Source organism: Cyanistes caeruleus, chromosome 23, assembly GCF_971803275.1.
Source record: "Cyanistes caeruleus chromosome 23, bCyaCae1.hap1.1, whole genome shotgun sequence".
Classification (NCBI taxonomy): domain Eukaryota; kingdom Metazoa; phylum Chordata; class Aves; order Passeriformes; family Paridae; genus Cyanistes; species Cyanistes caeruleus.
Window position 1 is genome coordinate 1,799,708 of NC_141723.1, and position 21,204 is coordinate 1,820,911.

The window sequence follows — 21,204 nt, forward strand, 5'->3', positions numbered from 1 at the left end:
TGTGTGTTTATGGACAGGGAAAATAAGTTTATCCAAGGAGTGCTGTGAAAGTGGGTGCAAAGCTGCTGATTTGTAGCAGAAGCACTTGGAGACAAACCATAGGTAGATGTAGGAGAGCAGTTTTGGGGATGGGCAGAGGTGTTTTGGGGCATGTGCTGATGGTTTCTCCCTGTGTGCAGCTGGAGACAAACCATGGGTGAAATCAGTTTTGGGGATGGGCAGAGGTGCTCTGTGTGCTGATGGTTTCTCCCCATGCAGCTGGAGACAAACTGTGGGTGAAATCAGTTTTGGGGATGGGCAGAGGTGTTTTTTGGCTTGTGCTGATGGTTTCTCCCCGTGTGGAGCTGGATACAACCATAGATAAATGCAGGAAAGCAGTTTTGGGGATGGGCAGAGGTGCTCTGTGTGCTGATGGTTTCTCCCCATGCAGCTGGAGACGAACTGTGGGTGAAATCAGTTTTGGGGATGGGCAGAGGTGCTCTGTGTGCTGATGGTGCTCCCTGATGCAGCTGGAGACAAACCATGGGTGAAATCAGTTTTGGGGATGGGCAGAGGTGCTCTGTGTGCTGATGGTTTCTCCCCATGCAGCTGGAGGACGGCGTGAGCGCGGCGGGCGGCTGGCACACGGTGCGGGTGCCCGGCAGTGAGAACGAGCTGCGCCTCACCGAGCTGGAGCCCTCCAGCCTCTATGAAGTGCTGATGGTGGCCAGGAGCGCCGCCGGCGAGGGCCAGCCGGCCATGCTGACGTTCCGCACCAGCAAGGGTAGGTGCAGCACAATGTGCCCTGTGTCCTGGCCTTCCAGAGACATTTATTTAATGACATCAGTCATTTAATGGCATCTGCTAAGCCATATGTGAAATATACTGCAATTTATTTGCTAAAGAACAGCCTCGAATAGCTAAAATTGCTGTAGGGCAAACTTGCCTGAGCGTGAGGCTGTTGGGAAGTAGAAGCTATTAAAAGCTTGATATTATTTTTGGGGTGATGGTAAGATTTGTACTGTGAGGTTTCTCTTGATCTAAGGAGCAAAGTCGAGAGCAGCCTGTCCTTGTTGAGGTTTCTAATCACAGAAGAAACTCTGCACCATTGAGTTTCCATGTATCAACAAAGCTGTTCCTGGTTTGCTTTGCAGACACCTCAGTGACAATCTCTGCTGACCACGAGCCAGCTGTTCTGATAGTTGTGTGCAGACAGCAACAAGCACAACGTTCTTAATCAGAGCATTTCTTCTTTCAATCTTGGACACTGGTGCCTGTGCTCTTTAGCACACAAACAAGCAGATATTTTTTGTGCTACTGTCTAAGAATGGCTTTTAAGTGACAGAGGGCAGGGTTGGCTGGGATATTTAGGATAAATTCTTCCTTGTGAGAGTGGTGAGGCCCTGGCACAGGGTGCCCAGAGAAGCTGTGGCTGCCCCATCTCTGGAAGTGCCCAAGGCCACGTTGGGCAGGGTTTGGAGCAACCTGGGATAGTGGAAGGTGTCCCTGCTCCGGGGAGGGGGTGGACCAAGATGAGCTTAAAGGTTCATTCTGACTCAAACCCTTCTGGAAATCTATGAAGGAGAATTAAGGATAGCTTAAAATTTTCTTAAGAATTTAATGTCTTCATGAAATTTGTGAAACATACTCAGATTCATTGTTCTATCCATCCTTATCATCATTCTATCAATGAACAGATACAAAACTGATGGGCCCCAACCTCTGAAAATCTTCCCCCTGCTAAAAATGCCAGCAACTCCCTAATTGTGACCTACCCACCCCACAGAACACCTCTGCCTGAGGAAGCTGTGGGTCCCTCCCAGGTATCTGCCTAACAACTCAAATCCAGACTGACCTACTACTTACCCTACACAGCCCAGCAGACACAGCCCCAGCCTGCACCAGCCTCACCCAGACACCCAGAAATGTTCCCTATGGCTGACTGGTCCCTCACCTACTCAAAGGGAGCCTCATTCTTCATCTGCATCTGTCAGCTCTCTGGATGAGGATTCTTCTATGGCTCCTACTTACACAGGAGTCCTTCTCCTGCTCCCCCTTCATAGGCTGAGTCCTACCATGAGGCCAAACACCATTTTGAGAGGCCACAGCCATCCATCCCCAGCCTGTTCTCAGCCATCCCCTTCCTTGCACAGACCCTCAGAGGATGAGTCTAAGGATTCTCTGTAGAAATCACACTTACCTGATTTTTTCCCCTACACCTCCTCCCTTTATCATCACAGGTGCACATTCCTCCACCCCACCTTCCTCCATGAGTCATGTTCAAACAACCCCTAGGGTACTGTATCAAACTGTGGCAAAATCCCATTCCACCCATACTTTTCCATAAAAGACATCCTAGTGTTCATTCTCATGTTCCTCCTCCTCCTAACCCTCCCAGCTTACTGGGGGGCTGAGAAAACTTCACACCAGCAAAGCCACTTATCACAGCTAATCATTTGAAACCCTGATGATGCTTCCTCTTTGCTGTCCTGTGATCAGTACCTGGCAAACTCAGAGGAGTCAGTACTGCCACCCCTACCCTGCTCCACTATACTGTCCTGCCATCCCTACGTGTCAAAAGCCCTCTCAGCCTGGTGTGCTGACTCCAGCTGCTTCCACAGCATTTTCAGTCCTTGTCTAGACTGAATTTCAGTGTGTAGTTTTCCCCACCTGGTGATGATGTGATGAGCAGGCTGGGCAGCACAAGGCAGCATCACCACTAAGCACTGTGGGTGTCAGTACTGCAGATGGACAGTCACTCACCCACTGCCTGGGTAGGAAATCTCTCTTTCTCTCCCAGAGAAACTCCCTGATTGCTATCCTGACTGTTCAGCTTGGGATTTGGAGCTGGGGCAGCACTGTAGTGAGTGAACTTGTTGACAAACAGCATTTCCTTATGCAGGCCCTACACTGATCTACTGTCTGTCAATTCTTCTTAGAAAGAACATCACCCTCAAAAAACACACAGGCTCCATCTCCACCTGTAGGAATCCCCAAACATCCCATTGTTCATGAAGGCACAAATAATTTTGGTGTCATCCTTCCGGACCTGTCTCGCCACAGTGGAGGTAGGAGTGTGGATGGTTTGTGATTCGGGCACTAAAAGACATGTTGCAAAGAGCTGCATCTGAGTTAACCTGTGTTTATTTCTGCTCCAGGTGCTTGTATTACCTCCTCTATTTCCTGTTAATTTGTCTGTTTCATAGGATATTTCCAAGGATGCTGCTGCCTCCATGTGTGGCTCTCAAAAAAACAAGAGAATTTTCGCTTACAGCCCATGTTCTTACTGCTCATTTTTAAACCTATGGTTTCTTTTTGCTAAATACACTGGTTTTCTCTTTCCTTCCACTGAGAAAGAGCCAGAGGAAGAGGAAATGGGAAATGGCTGTGTCAGAGCTTTAAGTTCTCAAAGTGTGTGATATCTGTTCTGAATGTTTTCCTGTGGCTTCCCAGGAACAGGCTGGTTTCTGATGGTGAGGAGCTATAAGCACTTCCCAGTAGTGTGGGAAGCGCTTCCCAGTTCCAGTGTGACGTTTGGCCTGGTTTCCAGTGGAAAGAGCACATTTATAGTCCTTTTTTCTCACCCACCCTTCCCCCCAGCCTTTGAACTCATTGGCCTGGTTGAGGCAGATTTAGTCAGGGGCTGAGATCTCAAAGGTATCTAAAATGTGGGGTAAAGCCAAAGGTGAGTGATGAGGTTTAAGGCGAGGAGTTGAGCTTGTGGCAGCACTGAATGTCAGAGGAGCCACACAAGGGCCTTACTTGTGCCTGGCTTCAAATGCTCAGCTGCTTCATGCCCCAGAGCTGCCAGCCTGCTGCTCCTTGCTCCACTCCTCATCACCAGCTCCATGTTCATGAATCCAGGCTGGCTTAATAAAGCCTCACAGCTCTTACAACCACATTTACTAACACCCCTCTTTCCCTTCTCTCTGTGCCACTGCTGCCTGTAACTTCAGTGAGTTCCGTAAGTACATCCTGGTGCATGCTTTGTTCTCTTTTCCTTCTCATTTCTCCAGCACTCGTTAATGCAGATGGGTTGAAGTTTCATTGGATCTCGGGGGATTTGGGGGGCTATAAAAAAAACATGTTTTTCTTGTTCACTTAGTGTATGTGTCTATTCTCATGTAGAAATGGTTGGAGTAGTGCAATACATATGATTTTTTAATATTATATTGATAAGATAATCAATTCCTCTGTTGTCTGCTCATCATCCATCCCTTTCAGCAGAATAAGGGCAGTGGTGATTTCAGGAGGATTTAAGATTCTCCTCGTTAATATGTGAAATCCAACGTAATTATCAGCAACGACTCTAATCTGCTGTTAGTGAAAATTAAGTTTCAGCTGACTCTAATCCTCTTGTAACCAAATTTCTCCTTTCAGTTCCAGAAGCTCCTGACCGACCCACGATATCCACAGCATCGGAATCGTCCATCTACGTCACGTGGATCCCCCGTGCCAACGGGGGCTCCCCCATCACTGCCTTCAAAGTGGAGTACAAACGTCTGGGTCGCAACAGCGACTGGCTCGTGGCAGCTGGCAACATCTCTCCCTCCAAGCTGTCTGTGGAAGTTCGAAACTTGGAGCCAGGTATTAGAAATGATCTTTCATTACTGCAGCTCTTCGCTTCTTTTCAACTTCTGCTTGGATTACCCCGTTTCTGCTCCATTAGGTTTGTGTCTTGTGCACGGCCTAGGAGCTCGTTACATGAATTCAAGTTGATTTCTGGCTTTCCAAGTGGAAAAAAAACCCACCATGATTTAATACTTGTTCATGTGGAGAGGAGGGTTGTGTATCACTGCTATTTTTAACTTAATTGTCCTTCTAGTGAACACTCAGAATGTAGAGAAAAATGCATTAATGAAAAAATGTCTGCCCTGACTTCTTCCAATGTCCAGCCCTAAAAACTCAGGTAAAAAGCACAAGAGAAGATGGAGTGGATGGTGATAGGGATCCTTTGAAGCATCTTCTCAGTGCCCACCAGTTTAGGGACTTCCTGAGATGATGGAGGTATCTCCATCCATGTGTAGCCTTTGGATTTGCCTTGAGTGAGTTCTAGGAGCTGTTCATATCTCCACGTCAGTCCGTGGCAAGGACTCCTGTGCTTTTCTAACTGGACATTGTGCTAAAAGTACTTCTAATCTGTTTAGTCTCTCCTTGAATTCTCTTTCCACCACTTCTTTTACCACAAGGGCTTCTTTCTTTCCCTCTTTCCCTTAAAAGGAGAAATGTATAGGTTCCGAGTGATCGCAGTGAACAACTACGGGGAGAGCCCGCGGAGCGCGGCGTCGCGCCCGTACCAGGTGGCCGGGTTCAGCGGCCGCTTCTCCAGCCGGCCCATCGCCGGCCCGCACATCGCCTACACCGAGGCCATCAGCGACACCCAGATCATGCTGAAATGGACGGTGGGTAGAGCGCTGTTCTTCCCACAGTTTGGACTGCAAAGCTGAGGGTTAGGAGCTGTTTGCTCCCCCCTGAGAGCTGGAGAGAATCGTGTTCCTAGGATGGGGCTGAGCACTTCTGTATGGTAGAACTGGGGGAGTTAATGGGATGGTGCCTCTTGAGCCCTTTGCCCCCATTTCCAGGCCCTTTTTCCCGCTCACAGACAGCCCTGTCAGTTGTCTGCTGCCTTTTGCACCATCTCCCAGCTTCCCTCCTCCCCACTCCCCTTCCAGCTCCGTGGGGACCCCACACACCCCTCCTCGGGTTACGCCAGATGTGCCCAACTGGCAGCTCCAGTGAGAGGCCACAGCCGGCCCAGTCCACCTGCTCTGGCACAGACATAGCAGAGGCACCAGTGGGCTTAACTCTGTCCCAAGCCCTGCTCATGCCATGAGTTGTGAGCGAGTTGGCTCCGTTTCCTGCGAGTCCTGCTGCTTTTGTCAATCCAGGCTGGGGTGGCTGGGAGCGGGTTTCAAACCCACCGTCTTCCCTCACATCCAGGGGAGGTTTCATGTTAGAGAAACATTTTCCTTTCCCCTGTTACCTCGTCTATTGTAAACAAGTACTTTAAAGTCCTTATTGAAACCCACAGAAATTCTTTGCTCTTGTTTTGAAATCTAACCCCCTGGTATACTTTGGAGGATTTAATGTGTAGAGTTCCCAGTGTTAGTTTGCTCTGCTAGCTCAGCCTTAAGAGATGTTAAGGATAATAAACTTAAAATAACCTCTGGTTCCTCAGGAGGCTGCATAACTTAAAGATTCTTGAACTGATTTTTAGAGTGACCTTAACTCTTTCTGAAGAGTTTTATGGTTCTAACTTTTCCATTTCCATTAATCATGCAGATTTTCAGGCTGTGCATGGTCAAACCCTAACTGAGGGTTTGGGAAGTGATGCCTAAGCTCAGTCTCTTGTCCCCATCCTACTCTGGCTACTCCAGGGAGCTCAGTCACCTTTGCTTACACAACCTCATGAAAAATACTCATCTTTACAGAGGATGAGATGCTCAGTGATGACAGCTCAGCAGGACTCAGTTAAAACTCTTCTCTCATGCAGTCTCTTAAAATTCCTTTGTAGTACATCACATCGAGCAACAACAACACGCCCATCCAAGGATTTTATATCTATTACCGGCCCACGGACAGCGACAACGACAGCGACTACAAGCGGGATATCGTGGACGGTACGGTGCCGGGCACGTGTGCTTGGAGAAGGGAAAGGACACCCTGTAGCCACGTTGGCTGTGTTTATATGAAATCTAAACTGCTTTTCCCAAGCAGTTTTTATAATCTATCTCACAAAAGGAGCTATCTCAATTCCCTAACGTTGGGCTTTGCCCACACGTGAGCTGGTTTTTTCCTTCTGAAGCCTCTTGGACGTGGAAGCTTGAGACCTAAATACTGGGTTTAAGTTTGGCTTGTTATACAGCTGCAAATCCTTAATGAAGGTCTCTTTAAACTGGTGCAGCTTCAAGTTGTTTAAAGAGAAAGCAGTGTAAATGAGGTTTAACCCAGGATAAAAACATCTGAGTTACAGACTGTGCTAACAACTAGCTGGCTTTTCAAATTATTTACCCCAGCATGGATTTTCTAATCTGGTTGTACCTTGAGTGTAACTGCCCTTCTCTCCTCTTACCTCGCCTAATCACTTCTCCTGCTATAAGGAAGTTGCTTGTAGCCTCAAGTGCTGTAGCACTCTGCAAATGCAAGTATGTTTGTGCTTCATTTTGCCTTTTAATCAAGTTATTTTTTTCCCCTGTGCATATTAGATCATCATTTTCCTGGAAGAAGTTATTAGATAATGTCTATATTAGTCCAGAAGTGGAAAACCCTTTTAAAAATATTTTATTTAATGTCCTTATTGCTCGGGCTGAGCAAACGCAGTGATCTCATTCTGGCCCAATGACGTTAATTATTTTTTTCCCCCTCATTTATTCAGTTACAAGAGGAATGGACCTTTATTTTGAAAAATTTCCCCTGCCAGACAATACTGCACATAGTACTTTGATGCATGACATAAGCTTTTGCACACTATAAAGCTATTAAAGATCCAGAGTTTGAGCTCAGAGGCTTTAAAGAACCTTATGCAGGCTGCACCTTCATCTGCAAATGTATTTTAGCCTTTGCTAGACAGAACTTGTGTGTTTATAAATCTTATACACTGTGCAGTTAGTTGTTTAAGTGGGCTCCACTGTGCTGTGAAATTAGCTTGTTTCAGGTTTTTTTTCCGAGCGTGTGTGTATTGAACTCTTTGTGGCAGTCTGAAACCATTAGCAGCTGCTCTGCTCTGCCAGAGCCTGCAACAGAAATCATTTGGTGGAAAGATTTAAACTTCAACTTTTCTTTACTGTGCTCCCCTAAATTAACTTTTCAGGAGGGAAAAAAAAAGAGAGAGAACTATTTTCAATTAAGTTGTGATTGGAAGCACTTGATGTGAAATATGTAGAGGAACATGTGACTTAAGGTATTTTTGCCATAAATCACTTTTTTTCCCCTTGTGTTACCTTTGAATTAATCTGTTTTTTGACAGGGAATTTTATCTTGAAATGACTGCATGAGTTGTGGAAAAAGTGTTGTGATGCCTGTGCTATAAGTGCTTGCCGCAGGCTTTCCTCACCGCTTCCTGTTAAGTCTTGTCTTTCGAGACATTCAAAACTCTGCAGAAACATTTTTTTCCTTATAAATGCCGCTACAGGCAAAAATCAGATTTTATTTGAAGGAAAAAACACAAGCAAAAAGCTTGACTCTGATGGCTCCTCGGTATCTCTCAGCTGCTTTAAGCAAAAGCAAAAAAAAAAATCACCCCAGTCCTGCAACGATGCATTTCTCTGTTTCTGGTCTGAATTTCTCTGTTTCCATGATCCTGGAGATTGAATTTTAAATGTAAATGCAGTCTGATGTCAGTTGTTTAAATGTTTTCCCTTGCTAATGGTGCACGAAGAGGACAGTTAAAGTGCCTGTACTGATTCCAGTCCCACTAATGGTTTGAAGCGGAAACCTAAAACCTGGTGTAGTAATTACCAAAAGGAATGCTTGGGGGTGGGGGCGCCGGGAAAACCGAGTCAGAATCTTGGGAAAACGTGCGATTTAGGGAAAGGCGGTTCCAGCTTCAGCCAGGATTTGTCCACCCTCTCTGGGATGTGCAGCAGGCGAGGGCTGGACCAGCCCCCGGTGCAGAGGGGCTCTCCTGGGTACCCCCACCCTGCTGGGGCTGGGCAGAGGGTCTGGACTCTCAGAGGAGTCACAGTGACAGCCCCAGCACGCCCGAGCCTTTTTATTAATGCTTAAATCAGTTGGTGGTAGACAGTTCCTTAGAAACAGTGGAAACAGTTCAAGGTGGTATTTTCCAAGAGGGATTAAGAGCACTCAAACAGTTAATTAAACTACCTAAAAAAAAAAAAAAAATTTTTAAAAAAATGGTCGCTGTTTAGTAAAATTTGTCACAAGCTCGTGAAAGTAAAAACTGGGAGTGATTTATCCTGAAGTGCTCAGTACTTCAGGAGGGTGTCTAAATGAAATGCTGGCCAGGGGCCAGAGATGACAAAACCATCCTATTAGAGAAGATTGCTTGGCTCAGGCTGGGGCTCGGGCTCTGCAGGGGCAGTGGCACCGGGACAGCCTTGCTGCGTTCCCAGGATGGTTCAGAAAATGCACATTCAATTATTTGGTGTTTCAGCCAAATTGAACAACCCAGATGTGTCCTTCATGCACCACACCGATGGCTGCAGTGGTACCTCGCACCTCAAGGTCTGCTCACAGCCAAGTTTTTCCCTTGTCCCAAGCTCTCTGTGCCAGTTTTCCATATTATTTGCCCAGTGTACTGTAAATAGTCAGCATAATCCACCCTAAACCCATCCCTTTGGCAGTTCCATGTTGAGGGTGCACAGGGCTGCTGTTGGATTTAAATGCACATGTGTGGGCACTTGGATGTCTGGCTTTTGAGTTTAGTGAATTCTGGCTTTTGTAGAGGAAGACTTTCTTTAAAAGAAAATAATGAAAAAATTCTCACTTTTAATTCATCAAAAGGTCCTTCTAATAATCAATTTCACATGATAATGCAAGTCTTAGAGAGTCACAGAGTATTTAGGCTGAAAGGGACCTTCAAGATTATCTATTTCCTACCCTCTGCCATGAGCAGGGATGCCACTCGTGGACCATGGCTTCAGCTAAGTCCATAAACTGTTACTGAAGATTTTTGTGCTAACAAGACAAGCTGCAGTGCCCTTGCATTGCACTCATCCGTAATTCTGCCTCCTGTGGGTAATTGGCCTGCAGTCAATTTACTTTTTGTCCCCCAACAGGTACAAAGCAGTGGCACCTGATAAATCACCTGCAGCCTGAAACTTCTTATGACATCAAGATGCAGTGCTATAACGAGGGTGGGGAGAGTGAGTACAGCAACGTGATGATCTGCGAGACCAAAGGTGAGGCTGCGGGGCCAAGCCGAGGTGGCCTTTGGGATGGGAAAGATCCACCGGGGGAATTTTAGCGCGGCACAAAAGTCAGCTGCCACGATGACCATAATTTTCTGGAATGTTTCGGAGGATTGTTTTGTCTTCCCAAGCTGGGATTGTTTTGAACATATGGAAAGTGATCTGTTGCACTCGTGAGGCTCTCAGCAGAGCTCTGCAGCTTTGCCTGCCCTCAGAGATAGCGCCGCTGCCTCCGCGGTGCTGATGGCCTCTCCTTAGGAGACAACCATGCGCCTGAGGATGACAGAATTGATTTGTACGTCTGTTTTATGTCTTCAGGGCTCTGTGACACGTTGTATAAGTGCAGACCACAGCAATTGATGGCTGTGTTGGCTGCCTCCATCCCTAATCCTGCATGCCTCTGGCACAAAGTTTGTACTGTTCTCGGGAAGTGTCAGATATGGCAGTCACATTTATTTTGCAAAGAATTCCTGTCTCCTTTAATCTCTAAAACCAAGTAAGGCTGTAAAGGGAAAATGCAGACAGTAAACTTCAAATGCAGTGCTATGAAAAAATGTTTGAAAAAAAAAGAAGAAAAAAGCCCTCTGGGAGCGGAAGCATCAAAATTCAGCAAAGTGAGTAGAGAAACCTTTGAAGGAAGGGAATAGGAGCTGCAGGGCTTCAGGGCTGTGCACACAGTTGGTCTCCCTCCTGCAAGGAATATAATGTTCTTCTCTAATTTTAAAATGGGCAAGATGTAATTTGTCATTCCCCCTGCCTCTTCCTTAAAATTTATCTCCCCCAGGCTTATAAGGGTGATCCAGCTTATCCAACATTCCTGCATGGAGGTGTTTGTATTTCTCTGACCAGCTTCACTCCTAAGCCAGGCACCTCTTTTAGGGTTTTAGTGTCAAATGAAATAAATCTGAACTGTGGTGTACTGGAAGCGAATGTAAATGCAATTCCTGGGTTAAACTATCATCTCATTTTCAGTGATTTTCTGTTCATCTCTTGGTTGATCTTCAACTGTGTGGTTTGGGAAGGGGGTTAGCAGGGTTCACATCAGATAAGAGCAGGTCATCTGGCAGAGCCTGGGCGAGAGAAATGAGTGTTGTGGTTTTTCCTGACCTCAGAAGTGGAAAGATTTGTGCTCTTTCAAGTTGAGAGTTAGAGCAGTTGCAGCCACGGGTACCTCGAGCAGCTCGTTAAAGTTCCAGTGACCTCAAAGAGTGGGTGAGCAGGCAGGATAATCACCATTTTCCAAGGCAAACAGTTATTACCCAATAGGAGTTGGCATTCTCATTGTAGGAATTAATATTGCCTTGGAAGCTTTCTTTGCGAGGCATCGGGACTCAGCTGTAATTATTTTCATGATGAAAAGCCACATTTAGAAAATGCATTTAGTGGACGTACACATGTTTGTCTCTACTCATCCAGTGAAACGTACACCAGGAGCATCTGAATATCCAGTGAGGGACCTGAGCACGCCACCCAACCCCCCCGAGCGGGCCGGGGGCAGCGGGGCCGTGCCTGCCAGCGGCCCCGTGCGCAGCAGTGACATGCTGTACCTGATTGTGGGCTGTGTGCTGGGGGTCATGGTCCTCATCCTCATCGTCTTCATCGCCATGTGCCTCTGGAAGAACCGGCAGCAGAACGCCATGCAGAGTGAGTGGGGGTTGGTTTCACGAGGAAAATATTACCAGAGTAAAATCAGGAATGTCCATGCTGCGTTTTATGGATGGGAAGCAGTTTCCTGCTAGGAGCCAACTTGCATTTCTGTAGAGATTTGTACTTCCAGGTGTGCCTTGGGCTTTTAAGAGCAGCAGTGTCTCCATTTCTTCACACTGATGCTCCCTGTCCTGCTGTATCCCTGGAGGACTGTGCTGCAGTTTCACGCAGAGAATGGTGTGGGAAAGGCCTGGGCAAAGTTTCTGCAGTTTGTGTTTAACTTTAAGCCCCTGCACGGGTCTCTGATGATTGCAGAGGCAGAATGTGTGTAATTGTAATCACTTGTTAAAATTGTGGAGAGTTAAACCCTGGATCTCTCCCTTTCTTGAGTGCATCTGGAAAGAAAAGTTGCAGCTCTAGGATGAGTCCCTTGTTACCCTGTGCAGTGAGATGGCATTCAATGGCCAAGTCTTCCAGAGAGGTGTTAATAAGGAAAATCTGTTCATTAGCAAGCAGGAGCCTGGAGCAGGAGCTTTGCAAGGTGCTCTGCACCCACCACTAACCCAGAGCCAGCAGAATCTCTGCACTGGTCTTTTCTGTTCCTGGTGCATAAATCAGCCTTGCTCTTGCCACAGCCTGTGGTTATTTTTAAATGCTCTTACTCTCCTACAGAAAGAAATGAAACAAAACTTCTTGCAAGATAAGATGGTGTCTTCAGCTGCAGCCCAGAGAGATCTGGAAGCAGCTTACAGCAGATAGAGCAGAGGGGCTGTTGGTGATACAAAAGCCCCAGTTTCAGGATGCTCTGGTAGTGACTGACATCAGCCAGGTCCTTCCAGACCCACATTTCTGGTCTGCTCTCCAGGATGGGGCTGCTTTCCATGTCTACATTTGTATGCTAAGCAGTTGGAGATAAGAGTTAGATCACAAAAGCTGGAGAACAAAAAAAAAAAAAAAAAAAAGTTTATTTATTTTTTAGGGACGCTCATTTAGCAATAAAAGTGCTTTCAGTGATAATATCTTTTGCAGAATATGACCCTCCTGGCTACCTCTACCAAGGGGCAGATATCAACGGGCAGATGATTGAGTACACGACCTTACCCGGGACCAGCCGAGTCAATGGCAGCATCCACGGAAACTTCCTCAGCAACGGCCTCAGCAACGGCTGCCCCCATGTCCATCACAAAGTTGCCAATGGTGTCAATGGGATCATGAGTGGAGGAGGAGCAGGACTGTACCCAGGGCACACCAGCTCCCTGTCCAGAACACACGTGGACTATGAACATCCCCATCACCTCGTGAACGTAAGGTCCTACTCCGGGTGGGAGGCTGAGCCCAGACCTTGGGATTCATTCAGGGGCTGTTGAAGCAGGCTTAATTCGAGTGGGGGAATACTCATCCATTGATAACAGTCAGTTCCACTGAATTCCTTATCCCAGAGGAAGCAACTGGGCTGATATTTGTGATACAAACATCATGGTTTTCATTTGAGAATATCAGATGACAGCAAGAATTCCACTTACTCTGGGAAATCTGCCTCTACCCTCCTCCTAACAGCATGTAAGCTCTGAGAATGCCTCAGTGCTGGGCTGAGATACTTTACTTGTACATATGGTATTTCTCAATCTCCAAGTTAAATACATTTAATTATAGCTGCTTATTCTGCAGCTTTATGGATCACCCGTTTTTCCCCCACCTGTTTCAGATCTGTAACTCTGAGCAATGCTATTAATTATGGCAAAGCACGAATGGCGCAGGAGGTTCCATGGAATGAAGTGCCCCATACATCTTGAGCTATAGCAGAGCAGTAATGCTGGGTTGTTTTTTTTTTTCTCAGTCCCCTGTTTGTGACTGTTGAGACAGGCTCGTTTTTTGTTTTGAAATTGAAAATAAAATTAAAAACTAATTTCAGTCTGCGATCCAGCCTTTGTATGCTGTGGAAAAATACTTCATTTGCTGAAACGTGTCCTGTTTCCAAGAGAGAATAATGATTTCATTATTGTCTATGGAAACAGATGGCTTGCATTCAAACTTACTAAACTTACTCAAAACTGTGAACATTGCCCAGGAAAACTGAAAGAAAAAGTTCAAAAGTCTGAATAACCCATGCTGTTTCTGGAGAAAAAAAACGGCTCTATTGTTTGTGTTGGTAATTGAGCACAAGCACTTCATTTTATTGAACAACAAATTAGCACTTGCACAGTAGTTGCCACTTCAGTTCCCTCCAGTCTGAGCCCAGACCAGTCAGTTCTTTACCCCATTCTGTCCTTGGCCTACTTGTGTAGCAAGAAGTGCTCACTTTTGGGTGTTTTCAAGAGCAAGCAATGCCCAAACTGGTTTTTTTTTGACCTGTCCAACCTCCCAGTGGGTGAAACTCTGCAAAAATCACCAAGCCCTCAGAGAGGCAACATTTGCAGTGCTCAAAAGCTCGCCCAGGAGAAAGACTGAGAGTTTGCATTATGTTTTGCCCTTCCCATTTTTATTTCTTTGGGGGAAAAGAAGGAAAATACATGTGTGTGACAGGTCTTGGTGGCTGGAGCTCCTCTGTGCCACGAGGCCTCCACCCAACGCCGGTTCTTGCTGGGAACAGGTGATGGGGTTGATTTTTTTCTTTCCCCACTCCCTGTTGTAGAAAGTTTGAGTCACACGATGTCACAGGATCTGTGCCTGTGGAGAAGGGCTGGGACTGGCACGTGGGTGAGGCTACACACAGGAACAGGATGTTCCGAGCCTCCTTCGGTCGCTCTTTATTGTTTCAGTGATTGGGTTAAATGAGGAAGGGAGAAACTGGCCAGGATGGCAATCAAGACTAATTAGGCATTTCCTCAGTGCTCCCTATCCCTCAAAAACATCAGGATAAGCTCTGGTTTTGCAAAAATAGGGATTGCTAGAAGTTCTCTACCACTTGAGCTGCCAAAATCCAGGTGAGCCTTCCCAGCCTGGCTCCCTCCTGGAGCGGGGCCGGGAGCCTGGCTCTGCAGCCCTGTTGGAGTGGCTCCTGCATCACTGTCTGCCTGGTCCCTAACAATGAGGTATGTGTTAATCTGGGCATTTCAACTGGCTTGTAATGGCCCTGTTAGCCAAAACCAACAACACAAAATCCCTCTCACCCGGAGTCATTGCTGGCTGAGGAATTACCCCATCTGTACAAATACCAAACGGTTCAAAAATCAGTATAGTGAAGTAAACTGATCTAATCGGAGTAATTACAGGAAAGTGGGATGGGTTTGTGTGTGACATCAGCCCTCCAGATTTAATCCTCTGTCTCCCTAAACAAGCCTTGCGTGCTAATGAACAGCAATTCGCTTTCGTGTCTGTCATCAGCGTTAAAAATAAATATATTTACAGTGTGTTTATTAAATTAAACCTCAGCATATTAAGCTGAAAACAGACCAGGGAAATGACCACATACTTGTCTAAGCTGCAGTTATTTACTTTTCCCTGACACACACACTGGCAAAGCTCTCCCCTGGACAATTGCTCAGTGTTGCCGTGCCACGTACAGCCCGGAGCAGGGCATTGATAACGTGATCAGAGTGGGGAAACTGAGTCAAAGAGCTCTTGGGTGTCCCAATAGTGATTTGATTTCTAATTATTTATTATTAATCCTTCCTGCTGCAGGGTGGTGGGCTGTACACGGCAGTGCCGCAGGCTGACCCCTCGGAGTGCATCAGCTGCCGGAATTGTCGGAACAATAACAGGTGAGAAATGACCTGCCCAGAGAACTGCCCTCCCTCTGTGTGCTGGGCTGGAGCTGGGGCTGACAAAAGCTGAGCTGGAGTCCTGGCTGGCACCAGGAGTTCTATGGATGACCTGGAAAGCAGCTGAGGATTGTCAATAGGATAAAATAAAATGAGTTATTAGAGCCCCAGAGCTCTCTTTGCTCAACATGCTCCTCTGATGCTCTCTAGGAAGTGAGGCAGGTTGGGTGCTGGATCTTTAAAAAAATCCATATTTCCTGTGTTTTCCTCAGTTTTGAGATAACAAAATCATTCCATATGGAGCTTGTCAAATCGGATTTAATTGGTCTTCTATATTTTACACTTCCTGACATTCCCTTAAGAACACTAAGCAACTCACCCCTTTGCCTTCACAATGCTATTCTTTGTAAAACGTGGGATTTGAAGTTCTTGAGGCCTTCAAGAGGAGATTGACCAGCCATTATCAGAGTGGGACACACTTTTTTTCATGAGAAAAAGGGTTCTTTTGTAGAATAAGGGAAAATATGTCTTCTACATTGTAGCTGGGAGTTGGAAACCTAATAAAAATTGATACATTTTCACTTTTGGAATTATTCTCCTCTTCGGCTACTGCCTAAATCTCTGGTTATTTTAATGATTAGAAATAGCACTGAAAGTCAGACAAGGTTGGCTGCTCTGAATGGTAGGTTCTAGGCATTTTTTTCAATCATACTTTGATTTTTCAGTATTGTTAAAATCTTCAGCTGCCTTTAGGTGTGCATCTGGCTAAGCTGAATTGAAATTAATCATAGAATCATTGAATATTCCGAGTTGGGCCCATAAGCATCATCGAGTCTAACTCCTGTTGAACAATAAAGCTGTTGTTGAAGGCAGAAAACACATTCACTTTATTTTCATAGTTTTATTTTTAAAATACCACTTATAATGAGCTTTGAATCCTTCATGCTTCTATAAATATGTGCATGACAAGCTGCTGCTCGCAGGTGGAGCTGGGCATGCCTTGCCTGGCCCAGTGTCCCTGGCAGGTCTCAGGAAAGCCCAGTATGTTCCCTCACCCACCACTGCTGTGATTTCGAGCAGGCTGTGCAGCAGCTCTCACCAGGATGTCTGAGACTCACAGTAATTTGGAACTTGCCACATGTGTTACACTGTAATTAAGAGCTTGCTTCCAGTTTTAAACACATTTAGATTTTTATTTGCTTTTTTTCCCCCTCCGCCAAGAAAGCAAGGGAAAGGGTTCCGTCCTCTGCAGCTGCACTGCTCCTCCCAGACAGGTCATCAGCAGGGCCTGAACTTTGAGTTTTCACAGCCCCATTCTATATTTGACTGCTTGATAGAGAAACAAGTTGTCCCTTACAGCTGCCTTGCCCAGAGGGGATCATTAACCTCAGTTTGGCAGAGAGCTGCACAGCAGGGACCGCTCCGATCCTGTCCTGGCGCTGGGGGAATGGAAAGAGGACATGGGAGAGGGGAATGGAGAGGAGCAGAACGTGCCTCTGCATTACACCAGGGAGCTGGTTCCACGGCCAGGGTGAGGAGGAGGAACAGCAGAAGCAGGAGGAAGGCCTGTTGGGTTAGTGCAGTCAGCTTTTGGCAAGTGGGAATTTGAGTGTTTTTCCCGTTTTGTTCAACCTCATTGCAGAGGTGAGGTCAGTCCCCCTGACCTGGTCTCTGTTGGTGGAAAGAATCTTTTCCTCATCCCACCCTGGAATCATGTGCTGGAATCAGGCAGCTCCCTCTGCACCCCAGTGGCAGGAGGGGAAGGGAGGTTCAGGTGGACACACCTCACATCAGGAGTGGGGCCTTGGTGCTGTGAGCTCCTCCCTGACCCATTTCCACCAAATGCCTGGAGCTGTCGCTGATTTGGGGTGAATGTAGCAGTTGTGTGAATTGTGACCACGTGCAAATGAATCCTAAAGGTTCAGCATTATTTCATGGCTGCTTTCAGCAATAGCCATCTCAGAGCAGGTTTTATTATTCCAGTGCTGAAATCCCTGGGTCTTCTGTTTAAATTAGCACTTTATCCCTCATAACTGCTTGTGGAGCCTTGCCAGAGGGAGAAGCTGCTGAAAACTGGAGACCCACTTTGCTATTGTGGACAAAGCTTGTGGTTGACAGGATTGAGAATTGATCTTTTTTCTTCTCTTGTGCTTTTGTGCTAAAGCACTCAAGATACCTGATGTTTGCAGAGGAATTTACACTTTTGCAGATCTCTCTGCTTTGCACATTCACTGTATTTTGATCAAAAATCTGAAATGTGCAAATTAAATGTGGGAACATCAGTTTGTTTTTCCAGCTTTTTCATCTAAATTATTATTTTATTTTTTTTTTTTTTTTATTATGGTTTAGTAGGGTTTCAGTGTTAAGAATTGATAGAAGATGTGTTTTCTGCAGCAGGGATTTTAACATCACTCTTCCTCCACACTCTGCTCTGGATATCCCCATGGCTAGTTTCCATCAAATTGTGGTTATTGAAGCTTAGAAGGCTGAACTGCTGTGTTGAAACATCCTTCAAGCTCTTACAATAATACAGAGAACTCCACTGACCTCTGTATCTTTAAGAAGAAACCCCAGAAACATGCAAACCCAAACATTTAGATGGGTTTCTCTGAGCCTTTTTTTCTAAATAATAAGTGAGTGCAGTCAAAACCTCTGCGGAGAGAAAGGCAAACTAATAAATGGATTTGTTTGAGGACCAGATGTGTTTCATGTGGATTCTCCAGTGGCTTCTGTGGTATTTTGGTACTTGGAATAATGATTTTGGAGGCAGTTACAGGAGCAGAAGGACAAAATAGGAGAGTGAAGGTTGAAGCTTAGTGCTGCTCCATCCTCCCAGCTTTGGGGACGGGAGCAGGCTCCAGAGGGAGCCCGTTTGTCCTGTTCTGGCTTTGCAGGTGAAGGGAAGGGGAAGCTCACAATAGTTCCTCCTCTGATAAATTTATCTGTGTTGTTGGGTGTTTTGTTGCTCTTTCAGTTCTAGCAATATTGGTTCCAGGTTTTGATCAGGTTTCAGGTGTGAACTGAGGCTCTAGGCAGGGCTGTAGGACAGCTCCCTCCAGCGTGGTGGTTTTCCTTATTGCCATGACTTTTTTAATGGCATACAAGTGTTCTCTGGGACTTAGGCAGGACTTAAGTGAGACTGCCAAGCTTAACATGTCCTGGTTTTAACCCTTCTGGGTTCAGTGCTGGGCTGTTGTCGAGGTCAGCTCTGCTGGCTGCTGCCCTGGGACTGCTGGTGTCCCAGTCCTCCTTTTCCAGCAATTTTTCATCCACTCTGCTCAGTTTTGGGCCAGAATCAGTCTGGAGCAGCACACAGTGCTACTTGCTGAGCCAGCAGATGAGCAGACAGGTCCCAGGGATCAATTTTTGTATTTCCAAATGCCAGCCTTAAACAGCCTCAGGGATGACATACAGCAAGTGCACTGGGCTGATCCCTGTCAGCAAAGCAGGTGAGGGATGGGTTTACAACTGGTAGGAAAAAAAGAGAAGAGTGCTCAGAGTTGTGTCTGCACTAGCACATAAGGACCTGAAACCTGTTCAGCTTTCACAGGAGCATTTTGGGGTGTCACTGGAGGGTGTGAACACTCTCCATCCTTATTTCCATGTGTTTATCTGTGAATCCACCTCCTGCACCACATAACAAGGAGCATTTTGGCATGCAGCTTCTCAAAGTTTGTGGTAGCTGTGCAAGTGAACCTTTTGCTTTTGGGGTAGATATGGCTTTCTTATGTAGGAATTGTTTATATAAATGTTCCCTGAGGCTGCAAACACTGAGGTGTTTTCCCTCATGACGCAATGGTATGTGTGTCAAAGTCCTGCTCCTTTTTGTTTAAAGCTTAAATACCTCAGCTGTAACAACTGATTCAGCCTTTTCATATCAGTTCCACCATTTTACACAGGTATTACAGGGCTGCAATCTGACTTACACAGCAGAAGGAGGGGGGTTAAATTTGTTATATTACATCTATTTTTCTAATTTGCATTCACTCCAATAACACTTAGTATTTATTTTTCAAGGTACTTAAGTGTGCTGCTTGGGTTTCAAATTTGAGCTCTTTATCTTGGCAGTGAAAACATGTTTTATGGAGTTGCTTTGATGGAGAAATGGACTCACAAGTCAGGTCACTGGGTCTCAATCGATGGGGGAAGGAACTGAGCGTGTTTTGAACGTTTTCAGCTGTCTGCTGGGAGGAAAAAAAAACTACTCAATCCTTTTCTTAATGTCAGAATCGCTCCACAAATATATTTAAAACTGATTTGACAAATGCTCTGATTGTTGATGTGGTAAAACACTGAAAAGTTGTGGGGGTGGAGGGAAGAAGAAGAGGGGGAAGAAGCCACTCTGAGTAACTTTGGCCTCTGTCCCTCCCGCAGGTGTTTCACCAAAACCAACGGCACTTTTGGCAGCAGCGCGCTGCCCGTGGTGCCCCTCGGAGCCCCTTTCCAGCAGGATGGTGTGGAGATGAAGCCCCTGAGCCCCCATGTGATGGTGGCCATGTGCCTGGCCTCGGCCACCCCCGAGTGCAGCGCCCGGCTGGAGGAGGAGGGCAGGGAGAGCGCGGAGCAGCCCCCGGCGCAGCATCCCTGCTGTCGGGAGGGCATGAGCCAGCTCTCTGTGGATTGCATGGACGGTGAGGCATCCCACAGAGGATAGCACCTGCCTGGGAAGCTGGGAATATTCTATATGACATCTAGAGGGAGCTTAATTTATTGCGGAGAAGCCGGTAATTAAAGGCTTGTAAGAACAGGCTTGGAGGAAGGTGAAGTGCCTCGCCTTTCCCATCGCAGAAAGAGGGAGCAGTGCTGCTCCAGTGCCTGGTCCTGTCATGCCCTTGTGATTGATGCCTCTAAAAAGGTCTCATTGAGCACATGAGGCTGTGACTGATGTGTGCTGCACTCACAGCACACCCATTGGCCCTGACACAGGACACACAGGTGTTCCAGAGCCATCCTGGAGGCTGCAACTGGCACAGGAAGGGACCAGTCTCTGTTGGTGGAAAGAGAACCTGTACTTTGTCCCACCCTGGAATTATTGCAGCTTGTGTGCTGAAATCAGGCAGCTCCCTCTGCACCCCCATGGCAGGAGGGGAAGGGAGGTTCAGGTGGACACACCTCTGGCAGGGTGTGCCAGATCAGGAGTGGGGCCTTGGTGCTGTGAGCTCCTCACTGACCCATTTCCACCAAATGCCTGGAGCTGTTGCTGATTTGGGGTGAATGTAGCAGTTGTGTGAATTGTGACCACGTGCAAATGAATCCTAAAGCATTATTTCACGGCTGCTTTCAGCAATAGCCATCTCAGAGCAGGTTTTATTATTCCAGTGCTGGGCTGACCTCAGCGTGCTCAGGTGCTGTGTTGGCACAGAGCCTATGCCCTGTACTTGTGCTTGCTATGTGGGAATGAGCCTGAGCCCAAAGAGCATCACCCACTGGAATTAAAGAGTTTTTGGGGCGTGTGGGTCTGTTGAGCTGACAGAGAGTCTCCTGAAAAACCCAACACAACCACCCGCCCTGCTCTTGCTTTGCAGGCGGCAGCTGCGTGCACTCGGAAACATCGAACCACATTTTGAGCTGGAGTCCCCTCATTCTTCAGCCTGTTTCCAAGGACTGTAAGGAAAAACTAGGATGGAGTTCATCAGGAGTCACCCTAAATGGTTCTGGGGACCTTTGTCAGCTCCAGCTGCGGGAAACCTGAGGCAGTGACCGTGGTCCCCACTGAACGCCAGGAACTGCACCGCAGCGTCGCTGAGAGGGAGTCACGGGGGGATGTTAATTATAACAGAGAGAGTCACTATTTATTTTTTGTAGTAGTGTCATATGAATGTATCTTGGTTTCAAAATGGTTGTCTTTTTATATTATTTATGCCTTGAAATCCCTTTTTTGTTTTTTTGTTTTTTTTTCTTCCCCCCCACACACCACAAAACTAGCCTGGTTATGTGTATAAAAAAGAATTGTAATAATATAAAGAATGAGGATGGGAAATGTGGAGTGTGTTTCCGTGGCAATTTAC

At 46.5% G+C, this 21,204-nt stretch overlaps 1 protein-coding gene across 2 annotated transcripts in view; it reads left to right on the forward strand.

The window, feature by feature from the left end:
* CDON (cell adhesion associated, oncogene regulated) overlaps positions 1–21,176 on the forward strand; it is a 54,953-nt gene extending 33,777 nt beyond the window's left edge. For both annotated transcript variants that reach the window (XM_086861412.1, XM_023941531.2), the window contains exons 10-20: positions 589–763; positions 2,919–3,047; positions 4,360–4,566; positions 5,200–5,381; positions 6,494–6,599; positions 9,717–9,839; positions 11,265–11,492; positions 12,525–12,799; positions 15,117–15,196; positions 19,571–19,827; positions 20,722–21,176. In XM_086861412.1, the coding sequence (XP_086717538.1) occupies positions 589–763; positions 2,919–3,047; positions 4,360–4,566; positions 5,200–5,381; positions 6,494–6,599; positions 9,717–9,839; positions 11,265–11,492; positions 12,525–12,799; positions 15,117–15,196; positions 19,571–19,827; positions 20,722–20,888 (1,929 nt within the window). In that variant the 3' untranslated portion in view covers positions 20,889–21,176. The remainder of the gene's footprint in view (positions 1–588; positions 764–2,918; positions 3,048–4,359; positions 4,567–5,199; positions 5,382–6,493; positions 6,600–9,716; positions 9,840–11,264; positions 11,493–12,524; positions 12,800–15,116; positions 15,197–19,570; positions 19,828–20,721) is intronic.
* The last annotated feature ends 28 nt before the right edge of the window (positions 21,177–21,204 follow it).